We start from the raw sequence: 17,410 nt of genomic DNA, 5'->3' as shown, positions 1-17,410 counted from the left end.
TGACTGGATACTGTGTTTTAGGGCAACACATCCTCAAGCAAATTTTCTATTCAATTAGCAAAATACGCCAGGAGCTTTTGGGCTCCTGGAGTTCTAAGGCCCTGCGGCAGTTGACCCATTGCAGGGCTAATCAAACGCTACCCATCCATTAGCTGCTGGATACTCAATGAACTCTGCAGAATACGCTGCGGTACCCCGCCAGGTTATTACTATAGGCCCTTAGTGAAGTAGTGTTGGATAACAGAGGAGGCAGGCAAAGAATGGAAAGTGTGGTTACATATGACACATGCAGGTCTCATTAAAAAGCTACTCGTTGTTTATGCATTCATCAAAGAGGATGATAGAGGGCTCGTGCTCTATTTGCCGTCTGTAATGCTATTAGCATCACTATTGTAGCAGCGGGGTGCTTTCTCTACAGCACTCAATAGGACCCAAATGGCCTCCGCAAGATTCAAATGGCCCATAAAGCAGATTCAGCTGTGATTTATAGTGTAATACAGGGATTATACTCATTGCCGGATAAGCAGGTGAGGGCTAATTATAATATGTAATACTTAATTATCAGATTTCCTTCTCAAATCCTCTGGCTCTGATGGCTTCTCTCTGTCGTAAATTAGGATTCAACTCCATAATTAAGCATCCTGGACAGAACCTGAAGTGAAACATGGAAAATAAAAGTCCACATGAGTGCTAAGACACAGTGAGTACTTGTGGTGTCCGTGTGCACGTGAGTGGTTGTGTGTGTGTGAATTGCATACTTGAGTTCTTGTGTCATGACCCATGAGTATTTCTTTATCAATGCAGGCTGTGTTTTAGTAAAATTGTTTCACTTCAGTAATATGAGCATAAAGATGAAGATCCTAATGAGGTCTTCAGGGAAAAGAGGCTGATGAGAACAGCTGACGAAGGATAAATGTGAATAAATTATGAATGGGGTAGAGTAGGTCAGTCTTTCTGAGTCTTGTGACACCTCTAAAAGTATATTGTTCTCAGAAGAATAATGACCATTAAGCCAGTTACACTAGCTGCTCAGCGTGCTTGTGTGTAGCTCTTATTGCACTGTTGCTTCAGAACTGCTGCTCTAAGAGGTGTCGTGCAATGAAATCACATGCAATGTTAACAGTAAAAGCAGTTTTTTGTGCAACTTGAGCAAAATAATGTTCTGAAACAGTCAAGGGTGAGTCTGTCTATCATCACAGGATCATATTTTGCTGTACACCAATTTCTCTCGCTTCTGTGGCAGCTCCATATCCACAATAAAATCAATTCTAGATGATATCATCACACTGGGTGACATTTTGACAGCCCAAGCCTGAGTCATAGACAGGCCATCACACCCGGGTCTTGTCTGAGGAAAGATGTATCACCAGCAGCACTTACAGTACTGCAGGACCAGCTCATTTTTAATATGGTTAGCTGTTTACTGAAATGCGCTGATAAAAGTCACAGGGTTATGGAAGAATGATGCAACATCAACACTGCTCAGCACAGCGAGGGCAGCTGGAAAATAGCTCAAGCAGCCTAAAGAATATCTCTGGTGTTTAACACACAGTTTGGATGAGTGTGCATCAATTTATAGTGATGTGTAAAATACATGTTGAGTGTAATTGCTAACGCTAATAATGTCCTCCAAAAGGGTGTAGTTTATCACTCATATTAATCATTTTGCACAATAATTCCTTTTTTTGTTTGTGTTTTGCTTTTGCAATTTTAATTCATATTTCAGCCATATCCCATTTTTCTTTTTCGGTCCTTTATGTTGTCTTCATTTTAGGCTGCTTTGTATTGATTTGCTGGTTTTGTGTATATACAGTGATGTCAGTTACCTCTATCCCTCCAGATGATGCTGATATTAAGATTAAGATTAAGATTAAGATTAAGATTAAGATTAAGATTAAGATCCATACTTTATTAATCACCACACAACATGCACATGTCATGCTTTTGGTGAAATTATTCCACCGTGTTTGACCCATCCTGGTAAGACCTTCTTCCGCGGCAGACCAGGAGCGGTGGGCTGCCCGCCAACAGCAACGCCCAAGGACCCAGTTCTTTGTTGTCACCATTGGTCAGGTGGTGATCTTCCTGCATGTTTTTAGTGGGTTTTTTTGTGGAGGATACCTCAGGTGAACACGGGGAGAACATGCAAACTCCTCACAGAAAGGCCTTGAGACAAAGGGCAGTAGGCACCTAAGGCATGGTGGAGGACACGCCCCCCAGCGCCCACAGCACCCCAGACAGGAATCGAACCCAGGACATTCTGGCTGTGAGGCAGTGTTACCACTGTCCACCGTGCCACCATATCAATGTTGATTTTGTACCAAGTGCTCTTTGGTAACCGGGAATTTCTATTTGAGAGGTGAAACTATTTCCACTTGTATTTCAGTGCATTTTTATCTAATAACAGCCATGTTTTCTATGCAACGTAGTCAAAAGCCTACTGAGAAAAAAAGCCCACTAAGGTCCCTCTGGCATGGTACCATGATAATCCACTAAATCTTTTATGTCAGTACGAGTAGAAAATGTGCTCTGCTTGACAAGTATGATATATTTAGATTTATAACCTCAAGCTTATCATTGAGCTAAAGGTGATTTACGGTACACTGATACGAGGTTTTCACTATGTCTGAACCTGAATAATAGATTTGTCTTTGTCGCTGAGACATGTGCAATACATGTTGAAGACATGCACATTTTCTTTTTACTACATGACGGCTTATTAGCTGTACTGTGAGGCAACCTAAATCTCTGTTTTTCTGTATTTTCAGATGCTGCTGTTGTGTTGGCTGAAACATCATCTTATCTAGTGCAGGTGATTTTAGGCAGTGAAACAGAAGTGAACACAGTATTCCTTTGGCTTAATGTTTATTGCACTGTGGTCACGTATGCATACAGGTCTCAGAGTCCAAAGAACAGAGAGAATCCAGAGCAAAGCTGCACAGTAACTGTCCAAGATGGTGGCTCTTATCTTTTAAATCCTTATCTGCTCTGCTCTGTTATCCAGACATTTTTTCATTATTCAAGCCTTCAGTACCTGTCCACTCGCTCAGTATTCATCCACTGTGCATGCAGTCATCAGGCTTTCAACACAACAACATACCAGGACAGCTTCACTGTTACATAAATCACACAAAACATCAGTATTACAACTCATTCTTTTTGCATTTTAAATCACTTCTAAGTGGTTTGATGCCATACTTTCCTTACACTGCCCTCTATATATTTCTGTATATTCATGACGAAATAGCAATCAAAGTTAAAGTTGGGGAAAAACATCTGTAGTTTTTTAGGAGGTAAGAGTTTTGATTGACAGTGTTGGTAATATAAGAAAACAAGCCCACAGCTGTGATCAGATTTTCATTCAGTTCATCAATTAATCAACAAATCAGTCAATCAAATGTAAGTCAAAGTGTTTTACAAGCGATTGACAAAAGATGAGCTTTAAAAAATGGATTCAGAGACTAATACATAGTAAAACACCACCACCAAAGCACATTGAATAAGCAGAATTTTGAATTAATTGTAACTAATGTGTTGAATTCTTCAGTGTGACCTGCTAGTTGTAAAAGTATGCATCAGTCTCTGTGTTGCTCACAGACAGAAATGGCCTCACTTTGGAGATGTCCTTCAAATGATAAAATGCTATTTTTTTCTGACACCTCACACATGAGCCTTGAAATTAAAATCCATCCATCCATCCATTATCTATACCGCCTATCCCTTTCGGGGTTGCGGGGGGCTGGACCCTATCCCAGCTACAATGGGCGAGAGGCGGGGTACACCCTGAACCGGTTACCAGCTGATTGCAGGGCCACAAGGACAAACAAACATTCACACTCACACTCACACCTACGGACAATTTAGAGTCATCAATTAACCTAATGAGCATGTTTTTGGTCTGTGGGAGGAAGCCGGAGTACCCGGAGAGAACCCACGCATGCACGGGAAGAACATGCAAACTTCACACAGAAAGGCCCCGCCTGACCCGGGGATCGAACCGGCAACCTTCTTGCTGTGAGGCACGCGCACTACCTGCTGTGCCACCGTGCAGCCTGAAATTAAAATCAGAGTCAAAAATCATTTCTTTCTTCTTGGCTTGGGTTGAGTCCTAAAGTATTTTGTTTGGAGGCCAGTTTCTCTCCCTGAGCCTTTGAACCAACGATCAGTGCTTCTGTTTTATCCTTGTTGAGGTGTAAAAAACTCTCTGATATGCATGCTTTTATATCTAAAATTCAGTTAGCAAGTGAGTCATGGCTAAATAGAGCTGAGTGTCATCAGTATAGCTGTGGAAAGAAATGCCGTGCCTCCTAACGACACTACCCAGGGGGTAGCATGTACAAATGAAAAAGTAACAGTCCAAAAACTGATCCTTGTGGTACCCCACAGGAAACCTCATAGTGTTTAGATGATTGATCATCTATAGATACAGAAAAAAAAATTGAGATAAAGCCAAAAAAACAATTCCTGACAGGCCAACATGCCCATCTAAACTATTCAAAAGAATTTAATGGTCCACAGAAAAGTGAAATAACCCAAACTTTAGCAGAAAAGTGTATGTGTATCTTAAGACCTAACTGCATCATAGCATGAAGCTAAAATAAGCTAAATAATTTTTAGGGCCTCTAAGTGCTTCAGTGCCTCAATGATAACACATGTAACAATCCTCTCTAACTTCATCTTAGTCTGGAAGAAAGATGCAGAGTTTTCATTACTAAAGTAGTTAGTGAATCGTATAGTAGTAGAGCATTAATCTCATTTTCATATGAATGATTTTCAGACACAAAGCTGCGCTTTCTGAAATTATTGCTGCGGCTGTTCATCATTCATATTTCATCACCCTAAACATAACAAAGGATTGGCCGCCACACAGCTGAAGATGTTTGCAAACCTTTTGTACCGAGCCTCTGCAGTGAATGAAAATTTAATGGGGCAGTATTGCTGCATGCGCTCTCCTCTCCTGGGTTTTCATCATGAGTAGTGATTTTGATGTGTAAATGCAAACTAGCCCTATTACACAACTCTGTCAGCCAGGCAGATGCACAATTGTGCACAGGAGATTGATGCAAATTTTCCACAGGGGCCATCAAACAGTTTATTAGCGTTGCTATCAACTGAATTCTAAAACTCTAATCATTCACTATTGATTTGTATAGCATGATATGTGTGCTCTTGTTGTATTGCATATTGATGGCAGACTGCATGTGGATGCATTTGCACACAGATGGCCCTTGACAAAGCGCAAAACCAACACTTTCTTGACATAAGAGACACTTTTAAAGAATGCAAGTGCGAGCTTTCAAGTCCCTCCTTTGTCAGTCAGTCTTTTGTTGCTGATGTACTGCAGTCGTCTTGTAGCACTCTGACAAACAGACTTCATTGTGTCACATGAAAAAGCTCAGAGAGGAGACTTTTCCAGTTTCTTGTCCATTTGTTCCTCATAGGCACAATAAACAGCGGCTTAAATTACATTTAAAAAAAACTAATTTTCCTCGCTGCCTAGTTAACCTTGCTGTCCAATAAATCAGAACGCAGATTTTAATTTAATTAAAATACTTTCTGACTGCACAGATTGGCCTGTGTCTTTTCTGAGACGCCTCTTTTAAAGAGCTCTTTTAAATCACGAATTGGCACAGGCTTTTCATGTCATTGATTTTTCCCTGGTAACTGCCGCCCAGGAAAGGCACCCAAGACACGGTGTATTGCAGAACTGCAATTTAGTGCTAATCATTTCAGTGGCCTTGGTTTGTTAGGCCCTCTGTCACCACTCTGGCTGATATCTTTTGTTGCATAATTCGGACTGCAATTATGGATTAAGTGCTCGAAAAATTTGTTCCTGCAAAATACCTGCAGGAACAACTTTGACTAGTAAGGTTGTAAAAACATTACATTACTGTGGGTGATGTCATTTTTTCCTGCCCAGGAAAGTGTAGTAGATATTGAATAAAACATGTAAAATGTACTGATTGCAAAGGAAGAGTGATTTTATGGCTTTAATGCTCTCTAGCATCCAATAGATAGACAGTTATACTATCCTACTAGTCTCTCATATTGCCATCATATTAAAGACAATTGATCTGCCCTGAAGCAGCTTTCCCACTGTGACATTCAGCTCTTTCGTTAAATTGACACTGAGCTTAAGCGTTGTTCACAGGGGCGATAACATCAAGTGGTACGGAGTCATAATTGAGGCATGCAGCACTCAGGTGGAAAGTGGATTATTTAGTTAAAATTTTTCCTCAGGATCAAAAGTGTAAAGGTTGTCACTTAGGCAGTGCCTCAAGGGAAACATCTCTGTGACATTCAAGGAGGCCTTTAAGTTTAAAGGAATTAAATAGAAAATCTTATTAGTTCACATTTTAAACACTTTCAATTTGTTTAATTCGATGTGTGTTTGAAGTCTTTTGCCACAATATTTATGGCACATACACATATCCAGATATGTTCATTCATTTTTTTCATCGAAAATCATTTTCTGAGAAGCTTATTTGCAGAGGCTGACCACATAAACTGGATCCACTCCAGGTGGACATCTGTCACATGTGTTCTGCTAACAAGGGAGCAAACATGCTTGCTGTGTTTGTTGTGCAAAACGATGACTAAATATTCAAGGCACAGTGTTTACATCCTGTTTAACCGCTGCTGCGTTACCATTTGTGGGCATTCACGAAAACACCCAAATGTGAACAAATACACAAAATAAATTCATGGATGGAAGTGCTTCTTTCTTGGATACAGAGGGAGGGATACCAAAACAGAGGAAAAAGGAAGCGAGAGAACATTTAAATAAATAACAAAAATCAGGACAAGCATAAAAAAAGGCTGTAATATTTGATTCAAATTCTAATTTTCAATACAGCAAGTACGTCGCTTTTTATAATGAAAATTTAAGGAGGAAGTTTCTTGTTTAAATCATCAGCGCTGAGCCTGCCTGTCTGCAACAACACTCTCGACACTGGTGCCACGATCAATGGCAGTTAGGGAACAAAGTTGTGTTCTTTTGTTCGCTCTCTGACTTCACATTCGAATGGATTGGTGCTGGCACTTGTTTGCTTTGAAAAGGTCTGGGCTCTCTGCTGGAGACAAGCGTTCACCATTCAGCCCTTAACATGATTGTACTCAGCTGGAAGCGTTTGGGCAAGAAACACATGCATGTTTGATGTGAAAGCTGCGGATCGCTAGCATTCCTACAGACACACATGAGAAGTGATAGCATGGCATGAAGCATGTTTGAGAGCTATTTCATTAAGCATTTACTAATATGGATGTTAATCTTCGATCTAATTCTTTTCTGGAGGTAGTTAATGTGTTGTCCAAATACATTTTCAGCAAGTTATGGAACACACTGCACTGAATATTTGACACAAGAATGAAAACATGCATAAGCTGGATTGTACGCTGCCACAAGGAGCTCTCTTTTACTTCTTGTTCCCTCAGGGCTTGACTGAGAGACAATGGCTTGTTGCTGGATGAACAAATACTTCATGCACTGTGACGTCTGCTGACTGAATGTTCTTTGCTGCTTTCAAAACCCCAGTGTTTATCACTGCATCCTGCCTTTCCCTGTCAGAATGTGTCACAATTTGTACAACGGTGCAAAATGAAATTTGCAACATGTTTGTTAGTCGTACTCGTATGTTTTTGTGGCAGTGTTTTGCAGTTTTCATTAGAAGCAGCAGTTGCCTAATAGATGTACACTTCTGTGTTTTAATGAACAAATAGCTGAGGAAGAGCTCCACTTTTTTTTGCACCACACAAATTGGCTGAATTGCTTCCCTAAACTCCAAACATGAAAAATTAACCTGCATGGTTACAAGTCACAAAGTGAAAAAGCAGCATCATCTGTAAACATGTCGCAGGGAGTTAATGATGTGCTACATCACAGCCAATGACATTAAAGTGTGCTGTTCTCAAAGCGTCCTTTAGAGTACAAATTACTCCCTAAGTGCAGAGCCCAACTGCGCTAATAAACAAGTACAAACCAGCACATATTAGCACGATTATAATAGCAAAGGATATCTCAAAGTGCCTGTCTGTGTCGCTGCTGATTGTCCCTCTGTGCCCTGCTTCAATTAGTTCCTACGTACTTTTTGTCATCTTGACCTGGTTTTATCCTGTGATGCTGTTCCTACTCCTGTCGTTAATGTATTGAGAATAGGGAAGGTATTGTGCACATCTTCTTGATGGATTTTATGACATGAGCCTTGAGGGAGCAAGTGAGCCTGGGTTACTATGACCTGACATCAAACACCACTCGACACTCTGGGCTCATACAAAACTGGAGGCTGGAGTGCGTTTCACCATGATAATTTCCCAAGCTGCCTTGCCGCACCTGCCTCGACACATTCATCAGCATCGCACAGAGAGATTATATCAGCTCTCCACATTCTCCTCCCCCCTGTGAGGGAGGGAAGCATCCCCTCTTTGAAGGCACTAAATCTCTTTATCTAATCATCTTCCCAATTTGTCCTGTCAACCGATTGTGACAGTTTGAGGTAAGTGCTAAATGCAAACCAGGATCAAACAAAGCGTCAAGCTGAGACTGCCAGAGCTCTCTGAGTTTTCTTCTTTTTTTTCTTCAACACAAAATGAGTTCATTAAAAAAAGTAAGCAGTCTGCTCTCAAGCCATTACCAAAAAACAATGCATCCATCCTATTTTCATCTCTCAATCCTTCACTCATCCTTGTATTGCTTAAAGTGTGTAAGAAATTCTCCTTTCTTCTATTTGAACCTATAAGTGACTATGAAATAAGTGTGTGCAGTAAGAATTGCTCAGTTGTCTTGGGAATCTCGCCAAAATAGGAAATAATTAACAGACACCTATTAACAAGATGAGTGGGCTTGACTTTTTCTGAGAGGTGTGCACACTGGCAGCTGTAAATGTGATAACAAGGATGAAAGGAGCTCTAGCACAGGTGTCATTAGTTTGCACTTTTATACTCGCCTTAGCAACCTTAGATGACTCTTTCCTCCTCGTTTGACTCCTCAGGATTTACCCTGCATGTTTGTTTCTCTGTGGTTGAATTTGATCTTCCAATACACCTCTCGTGAGAACCAGAAACAAGTTTTTACTTTATACCGCAGTTGCAATGGCTTTAGAGAAAGAAAGCGGTGGACTCGACAATCTTGCATTTGATGTAAGTGACTTATCCATCTAAAATATACCAGAAATGGACATTTTCAAGTGTTTTCTAAATGCAGTGAGAATCACCTGTAAGCATTCAGAAGAAAGACTGCTTTTGATTTTGTACCTTGCTGAATAGTAAAAGAATCTACCACAGAGTCCTGATTTATGCTGCTAAACAGTAAGCAAAGCTTTGCACAAGTAATTTAGGTGGAAAGATTCTAAAAGTTGTGAAACCTTTGCTGAAATTCTTTCCATGCTGTCACCTCCCTTGCACAAGGAAGGCCCACACAGCACAAAGTCTTGTTTTGTTTTGATCAGATCCATACGGCTTCATATTATTCCATTTATTTCGCTTTATAACTTTCCACATTTGCAAGTGGTACAGAAACCCAAAATCAGAGATGTCTGTCTACGATGTTTATCTTCCTGAAATGTCTATCTGCTTCACTGCACTGCATAATTCAGCGTTAAATATCCACTAGCTAGATGTGCTATACCCATAAACAAATCATCTGAGAGTTATTGCATTGGTGCGGCTCCAGGTGAGCTTTTGTTACCTGTTTGTTTGTCTGTTTTTTGCGTCTGCTTGTTTTTATACGGTGCCACAGAAGAATGAAGGAGTCAATGATCGGCCCAGAGGAAAGCAGGAAAAGACATGTGGGAGCGGCGGTGCAGCAGAGGAGGACAGAAATAAACCAACCTATTGTGTGACTGACATTCCCCCCTGGTACCTTTGTATTTTTCTGGCCATTCAGGTGGGTGTGATCCTACCTGTGTTGTGAATTGATATCATCCGTCAGTGTTGTTTCAGACCTCTTTGAATGTCTTGTGACATTCCTGGTTGTAGATATCGTAATTTGGGCAATAAACATGTTGAAACTTTTATTCCTTTCAGCATATCAACGTGATCATAATAACATTGCAAAAGTACATACTGTAGCTGTTTCTGAAAGCAAGCCTTCTTTGCCCTTTATCAACCCAGAGAAAGAAGATTACATACTGTAATATAAACCAGCATGCCTTTTTATTTTTTGGCTTTTTGCCTTTAATTGATAGTGCAGCTGCAGTCAGACAGGAAAGGGGGAAGACATGCAGTAAAGAGCAGCTGCAGCCTTAGTGCATGGGCTGAGCGCTATACCAGCTGTCCCAGACCAACATTTTTTAATGTGTTTGGTGTTTGCATCATCAATACCATCAAGCCATCCGTCTCACCACTGTCCCTCTCCTGTACAGCATTACCTGACAGCGTTTGGTGGGATCATCTCCATCCCTCTCATTCTCTCGGAGGGGCTGTGTCTGCAGCACGACAGCCTGATCCAGGGTCGCCTCATTAACACCATTTTCTTCGTCTCTGGCCTGTGCACCGTGCTGCAGGTCATCTTCGGTGTCAGGTCAGAATGATAGTGCCAATTCATTTGACCGTCCTGTAAGGAGAGATTGACAAGATAGCTGAGATTAAGTCTGTTTACACCAATGAGACCCAGCGGCAGCTCCGTGCAGCTATTTAGCTTCATTTAGCTCAGTGTCTTTGGTTTTATGCCACATTCACTCTATGGTTCAGTCCCACAGCTCTTATCACCCCATTTTCAAGCAGCATCTAACAGCTGTTTTCAGCAAAAAAGCTCTTGTAAAACTGCTGCTACCTGCCCAGCACCAAGCGAAAGCCAGACAGCATTTGGCGCCCTTTAAATGCTTTGTTTTGGACTCTTTTCTCAGTAAGTGATTTCTCTTTTTGTCATCGCTTACGTATAGGCTTCCCATCCTACAGGGGGGTACATTTGCTTTGCTGACCCCTGCCATGGCCATGTTGTCCATGCCAGAGTGGGAGTGCCCAGCTTGGACCCAGAACGCCAGTCTGGTCAACACCTCCTCACCTCTCTTCAAGGAAGTGTGGCAGACCCGCATGAGAACAGTGAGCCAACACAAACACGTAGCTTTCAGCAACAAAGACATAAAAAAACGCACTTCTGTGGAGCGCATGATTAAGTCAGTGAGCTCATGCTGTAAGTAATCATATAGTTGTTAAAGTCTATCACTCTGCCAGAGAAAGAGTGGTGACGTTAATGCTTATGACCTCACTTGCTGTGTTTCTGTCCACAGCTGCAGGGCTCTATCATGGTGGCCTCCCTCCTCCAGATCCTGGTCGGTTTCTCCGGCCTCATCGGCTTCCTCATGCGCTTCATTGGCCCTTTAACCATTGCCCCCACAGTCTCTCTCATAGGCCTGTCGCTGTACGATTCAGCTGGAACCAAGGCTGGCAGCCACTGGGGCATCTCTGCTATGTACGTAAGCGCTCGCCGCCATAGTGAATACCTTCGTTGGAAGGAAATGCTGTAACTGTGTGAACCAGCAGGCTACAAATTTAACGCTGGTCACAGTCTAAAATGACATTAAAACCTAAATTCTGCCTGGTAAAGATCTACTTCTGTGTCATCACACTAATTACCGTTCTTCTCATAAACACAGGACCACAGTACTGATCATCCTGTTCTCCCAGTACCTCCGCCGCATACCAATTCCTGTTCCTGCATATAGCAAAACCAAGAAACTGCACACCTCCAAGTTCTACATCTTCCAGATAATGCCTGTATGTTTTAGATAATAATACGCTCTGTAGCTGATGCCAATATACATAATTTTTGAGCAATTTTTGTTGCATTTAATGGCCACCCTGAAATACTGACACTGATACTAATATTAGTTATCGCTTAGATTCTGCTGGGAATTGCGGTCTCATGGTTAGTCTGCTACCTCCTCACCATCTATGATGTCCTACCATCTAATCCAAGCCAATATGGGCACCAGGCCCGTACTGATGTGAAGGGAAATGTGGTGAACGAGGCGTCCTGGTTCACATTTCCTTATCCTGGTAAATTCACAAGAAAACTATTAACATACCTTTGTTTTAGTTGCTTTATAATATTATTCTTTAATCTGTAATACATTGATCCTAGTCATCTTATGGCATGAGATGTAATATGTGCAGTAGAGTCAAATATTGGCATTATTGTTGAAAATACTAAGATGTTTTTGACTATTCAATTATCAGTAATTGACTCCTCTTTCAGGTCAGTGGGGCATGCCAGCTGTAAGCCTGGCGGGTGTATTTGGCATTATGGCCGGAATTATATGCTCCATGGCAGAGTCTGTGGGCGACTACCATGCATGTGCCAAGCTGTCGGGGGCCCCTCCTCCCCCGAAGCACGCCATCAGCCGGGGCATTGGTGTTGAAGGGCTCGGCTGTTTGTTGGCAGGGGCCTTTGGCACAGGCAATGGCACGACCTCATTTAGTGAGAATGTGGCTGCCCTGGGTATCACCAAGGTAAGATCGTGATAGTGACATCCAACCTTGAGATTTAACGTTCTTTTATACTGCACGAACAAGCAACAAGCAGGTCTGCAGAACATATTTCAAACTCTCTGCTTGTGCGACAGGTGGGCAGCCGAACGGTGATTCTTCTGAGTGGAATTTTCATGATTTTGATGGGGATGTTGGGTAAAATTGGAGCAATCTTCTCAACGATCCCCACTCCTGTGATTGGAGGGATGTTACTTATCATGTTTGGCGTCATAACTGCAGCAGGCATTTCTAATTTGCAGGTAAACAACAGCATGAAACGTGGTTTGATATTCAGCCAGATTTGCTTCCAAATGCTTTGCTACGATTCAGAAATTGGCTGACGCATCTCACTTTCCAGTCCACAGACATGAATTCCTCCAGGAATATATTTGTTTTTGGTTTTTCCATGTTTTCTGCCCTCGCCATTCCAAACTGGACACTGAAGAATCCTGATTTCTTCAAAACAGGTACAATCTACAAGGAAATGTCACTGCTTTTTAATAGCTTTTACCTCAACTACTCGCCGACATGAAACCAATCAGTTTGAACTGCACCACACTAACACTGTGTCCTCTGTGTGTAACTCAGGTGTCCAAGAGGTAGACCAAGTTGTACACATATTGTTGACTACTCATATGTTTGTTGGAGGGTTTCTTGGCTTCTTCCTCGACAACACAATTCCAGGTAAGCTGAAGTGGAAGCTTGTAGCTGAATGAAATTATGTGGCGGTCTTACAGCCATTACATGTAGCGTCTTAGCATGCAGTTTGTTTCTGTTGTGTTGTTTCTCTACTAATATCCAATGATTATGAAGTCACAGCTTTTTTTATTCTGTGAATGTAAACTCTATGTGTTATTATAAAGAAAAGTGTGGTCTACAGCGCTCTTCTGATTGTCTTTCTAATCTCAGGGACCAAACGTGAGCGTGGCCTCTTAACCTGGAACAAAGTACCTCTTGAGGACTCTAGTAACAGCTTGGGAGCTGAAGAAGTGTATGACCTCCCTTTTGGCATCACCTCTTGCCTTTCGTCCCAATCTTGGGTTCGCTATGTCCCCTTTTGCCCACGGAAGGGCCACAGAACTCAGAACTCAGAACTTGAAGACAAAACAATGCCACAGAGCCACGAGAGTGAGCAACTGCCTAGCAGCACAGAGATCAACGAAATTCGTCTATAAGCTCTGAACCAGAAGTGGGATGACAGAAATAAAACTGTAAAAATGGTACCTGCTTCTCTTCTTAGGTCACACTGCTATGAGATGGATCACAGAAATATTGTTGGGGCTCTCAGGGATCTTTAAACTATCCATCATTGCTTAATTATTATTTTATTAATCAGTGTTCATCTGTGCTGTCATTGTGAGTTGCTGTGGATGCCAGTAAAAGCAAAAATAACAAGATGTAAATGTCGAATGGTCACTCTCCATTTTTACTGCATTTTAAATGCTCCTCATGTGCATTATTTAATTATTTAATAATTATTATAAGTTCGTCTATGTTTAGGAAACTACATGTGGCGAAGCGGCCAGCGGTGGGTTTCAGTTCAATGTGTAAACCATGTTTTTACTATTTGAGCCTGACTGCACAGAGAGAAACAGACACTGAGGGTGAACTGCAGCTCTCATATGCTGTCAACACCAATTAAAAGACAACTGCTAAACGATCAAAGTGTTGCCGTTTGTATGTCCCTGCATTACTCAAAATTCTTCCAATAACTCGCAGACGGAAAGCTAGAATAATGCGCTCTTCACTCCCTTCCTTCAAAGGAAATTAAATTTAGCCCGTGGATAAATTTATTATCATACAGACCTATCTTCACACCACGGCTGCTTAAAATCCCGCAGCAGCAACCCTCGAGCCGTTATTGTGTTTCCCCCTGCTAAAGCAAACAGAGATAACACATCTTCTCAATCTTTCTCTTTGCCTTCCACGCCTTCATCTCTTTCTCCCTGTATTCATTTCCTCTTTCTTACCCGCTCTGACAGCCAGGTGGGATATTGTGTAATGCTGTGATCTGTGGAGCCATCAGTTTCCCCCGAGGCCCATTTTGACCACTGGTCAATGGTTGGCTGCCTGCTCTAATGTTATTTCAGCATGGTACAATAGCACAAGTGTAATTTGCACTTTAAAAATCTTTTATGCAGCTCGCTCAGACCACATCACAGAATATTAAAATGTGTTGCCACTCAGTGCAGCGCAGTCATTCAGAATTGGGTTTTATGTAACACTGTACCAGAGATCTGCATTTCAATGGAAAATGATCGTGATAACTCAGCAGTTCTCGCTCATCAGGGAACGCTTCAAATTTACCATATTTACACCATATTTTTATTTTTTCTGTCTGAGACTTCAGCCTTGAAGCATTACTTTTATTCTCTCTGTCTGAAATCTACATTATATCATCTGTCCTCCCAGCTTTCAGGCACTTGATGAGATCTACTGCGGGGTCCTGAAAGCTTTCAAACGCCAAGTTCATCTCTTTTGACATAAATATTACTGCAAATGGAGTTTGGAGAGCAGATTGAGAGACGAACATAACAGCAAAGAGAGAAAAAATTGTGTATTCATGACCAGTAGATGGAGATCATACTGCAGGCGGAGTGTGAGTGACTGGTCTACACACTCCTGCTGATTCATTCATTCATTATTTATTTATACAAACAGTGTAAATAAAGAATATCCAATGAATGTAAATATATATTCAGCTGATCTCATGTACAGGACCCACATTCATTCACATGATCCATTTTCATTTGAAAACTGTAATCTGCATGCATGGATATGTACTTTAGTAGCATCATATTGCTTCTCTGCCCTCTGGGCTGGAATTCCAATATTAACTGCTGTTTTTCTAGTCCTTTTTTCTTTATTTAAGCATCACAGGAGAAAAATATGCTGTAGATTTTAATTCAAATTCCTCAAGGCAATGACTTCCCATCGGCTCCAGGAGAACGAATATTTCATGGTGCCAAGAAATAAGTGCTCATACTCGATAAGATCGAATTTTCCATGTTTGTGCATGCATTCTGGGAATCTTGATATGTTCCTATTCAATGTGAGACATCAGGCAATAGGAGATGTGGTGTTATGCGCTCACACAACCAGTGTGAGGCAATAACAATGGTAGATTGTCAGAAGTCAGGTTAAGCCTTGGGCTGTTTTAGTGGGCCATAACAATCAGCTCTGCTCATCCCCTGAGCTCAGTGGTGGGTATCTGACACTTCACTGCTTGGATATACTGGATGAATCAGCACACTAAGGTGAGACTGGCTCTCACAATTAAGCTTGATCTGAGCAAGAAGACTGTGACTATGGCCTCCCTGGCTGAGGTAACTCTGACTCATAAGCCCCACCTGACAAAGGAAACTTAAACACCGATTTCACATTAATCCAAACACCTGAGCCAACCTTGATAGCATCAGTTAATTGGAGGTGTGGCCACGTTATCAGGGTGGTATTCTGGTCGGAAGGTAAGTCTCTGATTCACTGATCGTAAATCAGAAACAATATTTTAACATCTACCTGCTGTATGTAGAAAAGAAGTCTCCTAAATTTCTGTTTTTTTTAAATGTCTTTGCACTTATTTTCACAATGTACATTATAATGTAGCTGCCTCAAAGAAAAATAACGTAAACAGTAAGATGATCTACTATATATTGTTTTTTTAGACATACAATTTTATTTACATATATTCATGAACATAGGGAGAAACCCACCATGTCACACTCCAATTTTGCAGTTTTGTACTCATGCTGACACCGAATTTGATGCGCCGTGTATGTTCCTGTCCCCCACGGACCTGCCATTCTCCACCCTTCCACCAGATGCCGTCAGACTTCCTTGCTTTCCCAGTCGACACACCTGTTTCCACTACTTATCAGTCCTGCAGTTACCCTGCCAAGTCTGCTCACTCCTCACGTGTACGTCATTCCTTAATCAACCTTCTCCACACCTTGTCACTTTCTTTACACCTTGCTAGATTATTAAGTTTCCATGCCTTTTCCTTCTAGCCTTATGTCTGTTATCTGTGTTCTGCTTATCTGCAGACCTGTTTTGACCTTTTTGCCTGGTTATTGGATTTTGAATTCCCTTGTTGGACTGCTGCCTTGTGGTTTTGACCCTTGCCTGCCTCACTATCCCGTAAGCCTTCTATAGATTTGGATTTTCACAATAAAATCACTGAACCAAACCACCTCTGCTCCTCAGAAGTCTGCATTTGGGTCTTTCCCCTGATTACCCTGCTTGTACCAGCTGTGACACTTCCAGCGTCGTTAGCTAAAGTACATCTTGTGAATAGAAAATACCAACCACAATAATTACATATAACTATGATTTCTTTCAAGAGGCATAATTGTTCTTCTGTTTTGTCATCCCGTGTAGCATCAGCTGTAATTCTGGTCATTTTGCTCCAGCCTCTGGGAATATTTTCTTCATAATTAAGCTGCTACAATGACAGACATGTATATTATACAGAAAACTACACATGTAAATTAATGAGTTCAGCAGGTTGTGACTGGTAAAAGGGATCTGTAATGAGAGCACTGCTGGGTGCTGGGAAATAGCCTGATGTACTCATAATGCTGCAATCTCTGTTCACCCATCATAATTTCTGTTTCCTTTGCTCTTTCATCAAAGCCTCGCATGCCTCTCCCTCCTTTTCTTGCCATCTCAAACCACTTTTCGGCATTGATCCACCGGTACAGATGCAATTGGGACCCATACACAGCACTCTGGAAGCGAGTTACTTTTCATGCTTGAAACATCCACAGCAGAGATCTTCAGTTTTTTTTCCCTGGTCAGATGTATAATTCTCTTCCGACCTTGAGTGTTGCCCCTGCCTCATCACAGCGGGGTCCCATCGGTGTTCATTAACAAAGCCAAATGAGAAATGAAGACAGCCTACGTCAGTGTTTCTCAATTCCAGTCCTCGGGCCCCCCGCCCTGCATG

At 41.6% G+C, this 17,410-nt stretch overlaps 1 protein-coding gene across 1 annotated transcript; it reads left to right on the top strand.

Annotated features, from left to right (window-relative positions):
- Positions 1-9,087: 9,087 nt before the first annotated feature.
- Positions 9,088-14,124, top strand: LOC139347811 (solute carrier family 23 member 1-like). The gene is made up of 12 exons (XM_070987617.1): positions 9,088-9,135; positions 9,734-9,880; positions 10,359-10,516; positions 10,878-11,037; positions 11,226-11,407; positions 11,592-11,712; positions 11,838-11,994; positions 12,194-12,447; positions 12,561-12,725; positions 12,824-12,932; positions 13,054-13,149; positions 13,375-14,124. Exons 1-12 carry the CDS (start codon positions 9,088-9,090, stop codon positions 13,638-13,640), a joined length of 1,863 nt encoding a protein of 620 aa, XP_070843718.1. The 3' UTR covers positions 13,641-14,124.
- Positions 14,125-17,410: the final 3,286 nt, after the last annotated feature.

The sequence above is a fragment of the Chaetodon trifascialis genome, chromosome 19 (assembly GCF_039877785.1).
Source record: "Chaetodon trifascialis isolate fChaTrf1 chromosome 19, fChaTrf1.hap1, whole genome shotgun sequence".
In the NCBI taxonomy this organism is placed as follows: domain Eukaryota; kingdom Metazoa; phylum Chordata; class Actinopteri; order Chaetodontiformes; family Chaetodontidae; genus Chaetodon; species Chaetodon trifascialis.
This window is presented reverse-complemented; position numbering and strand designations above follow the sequence as displayed.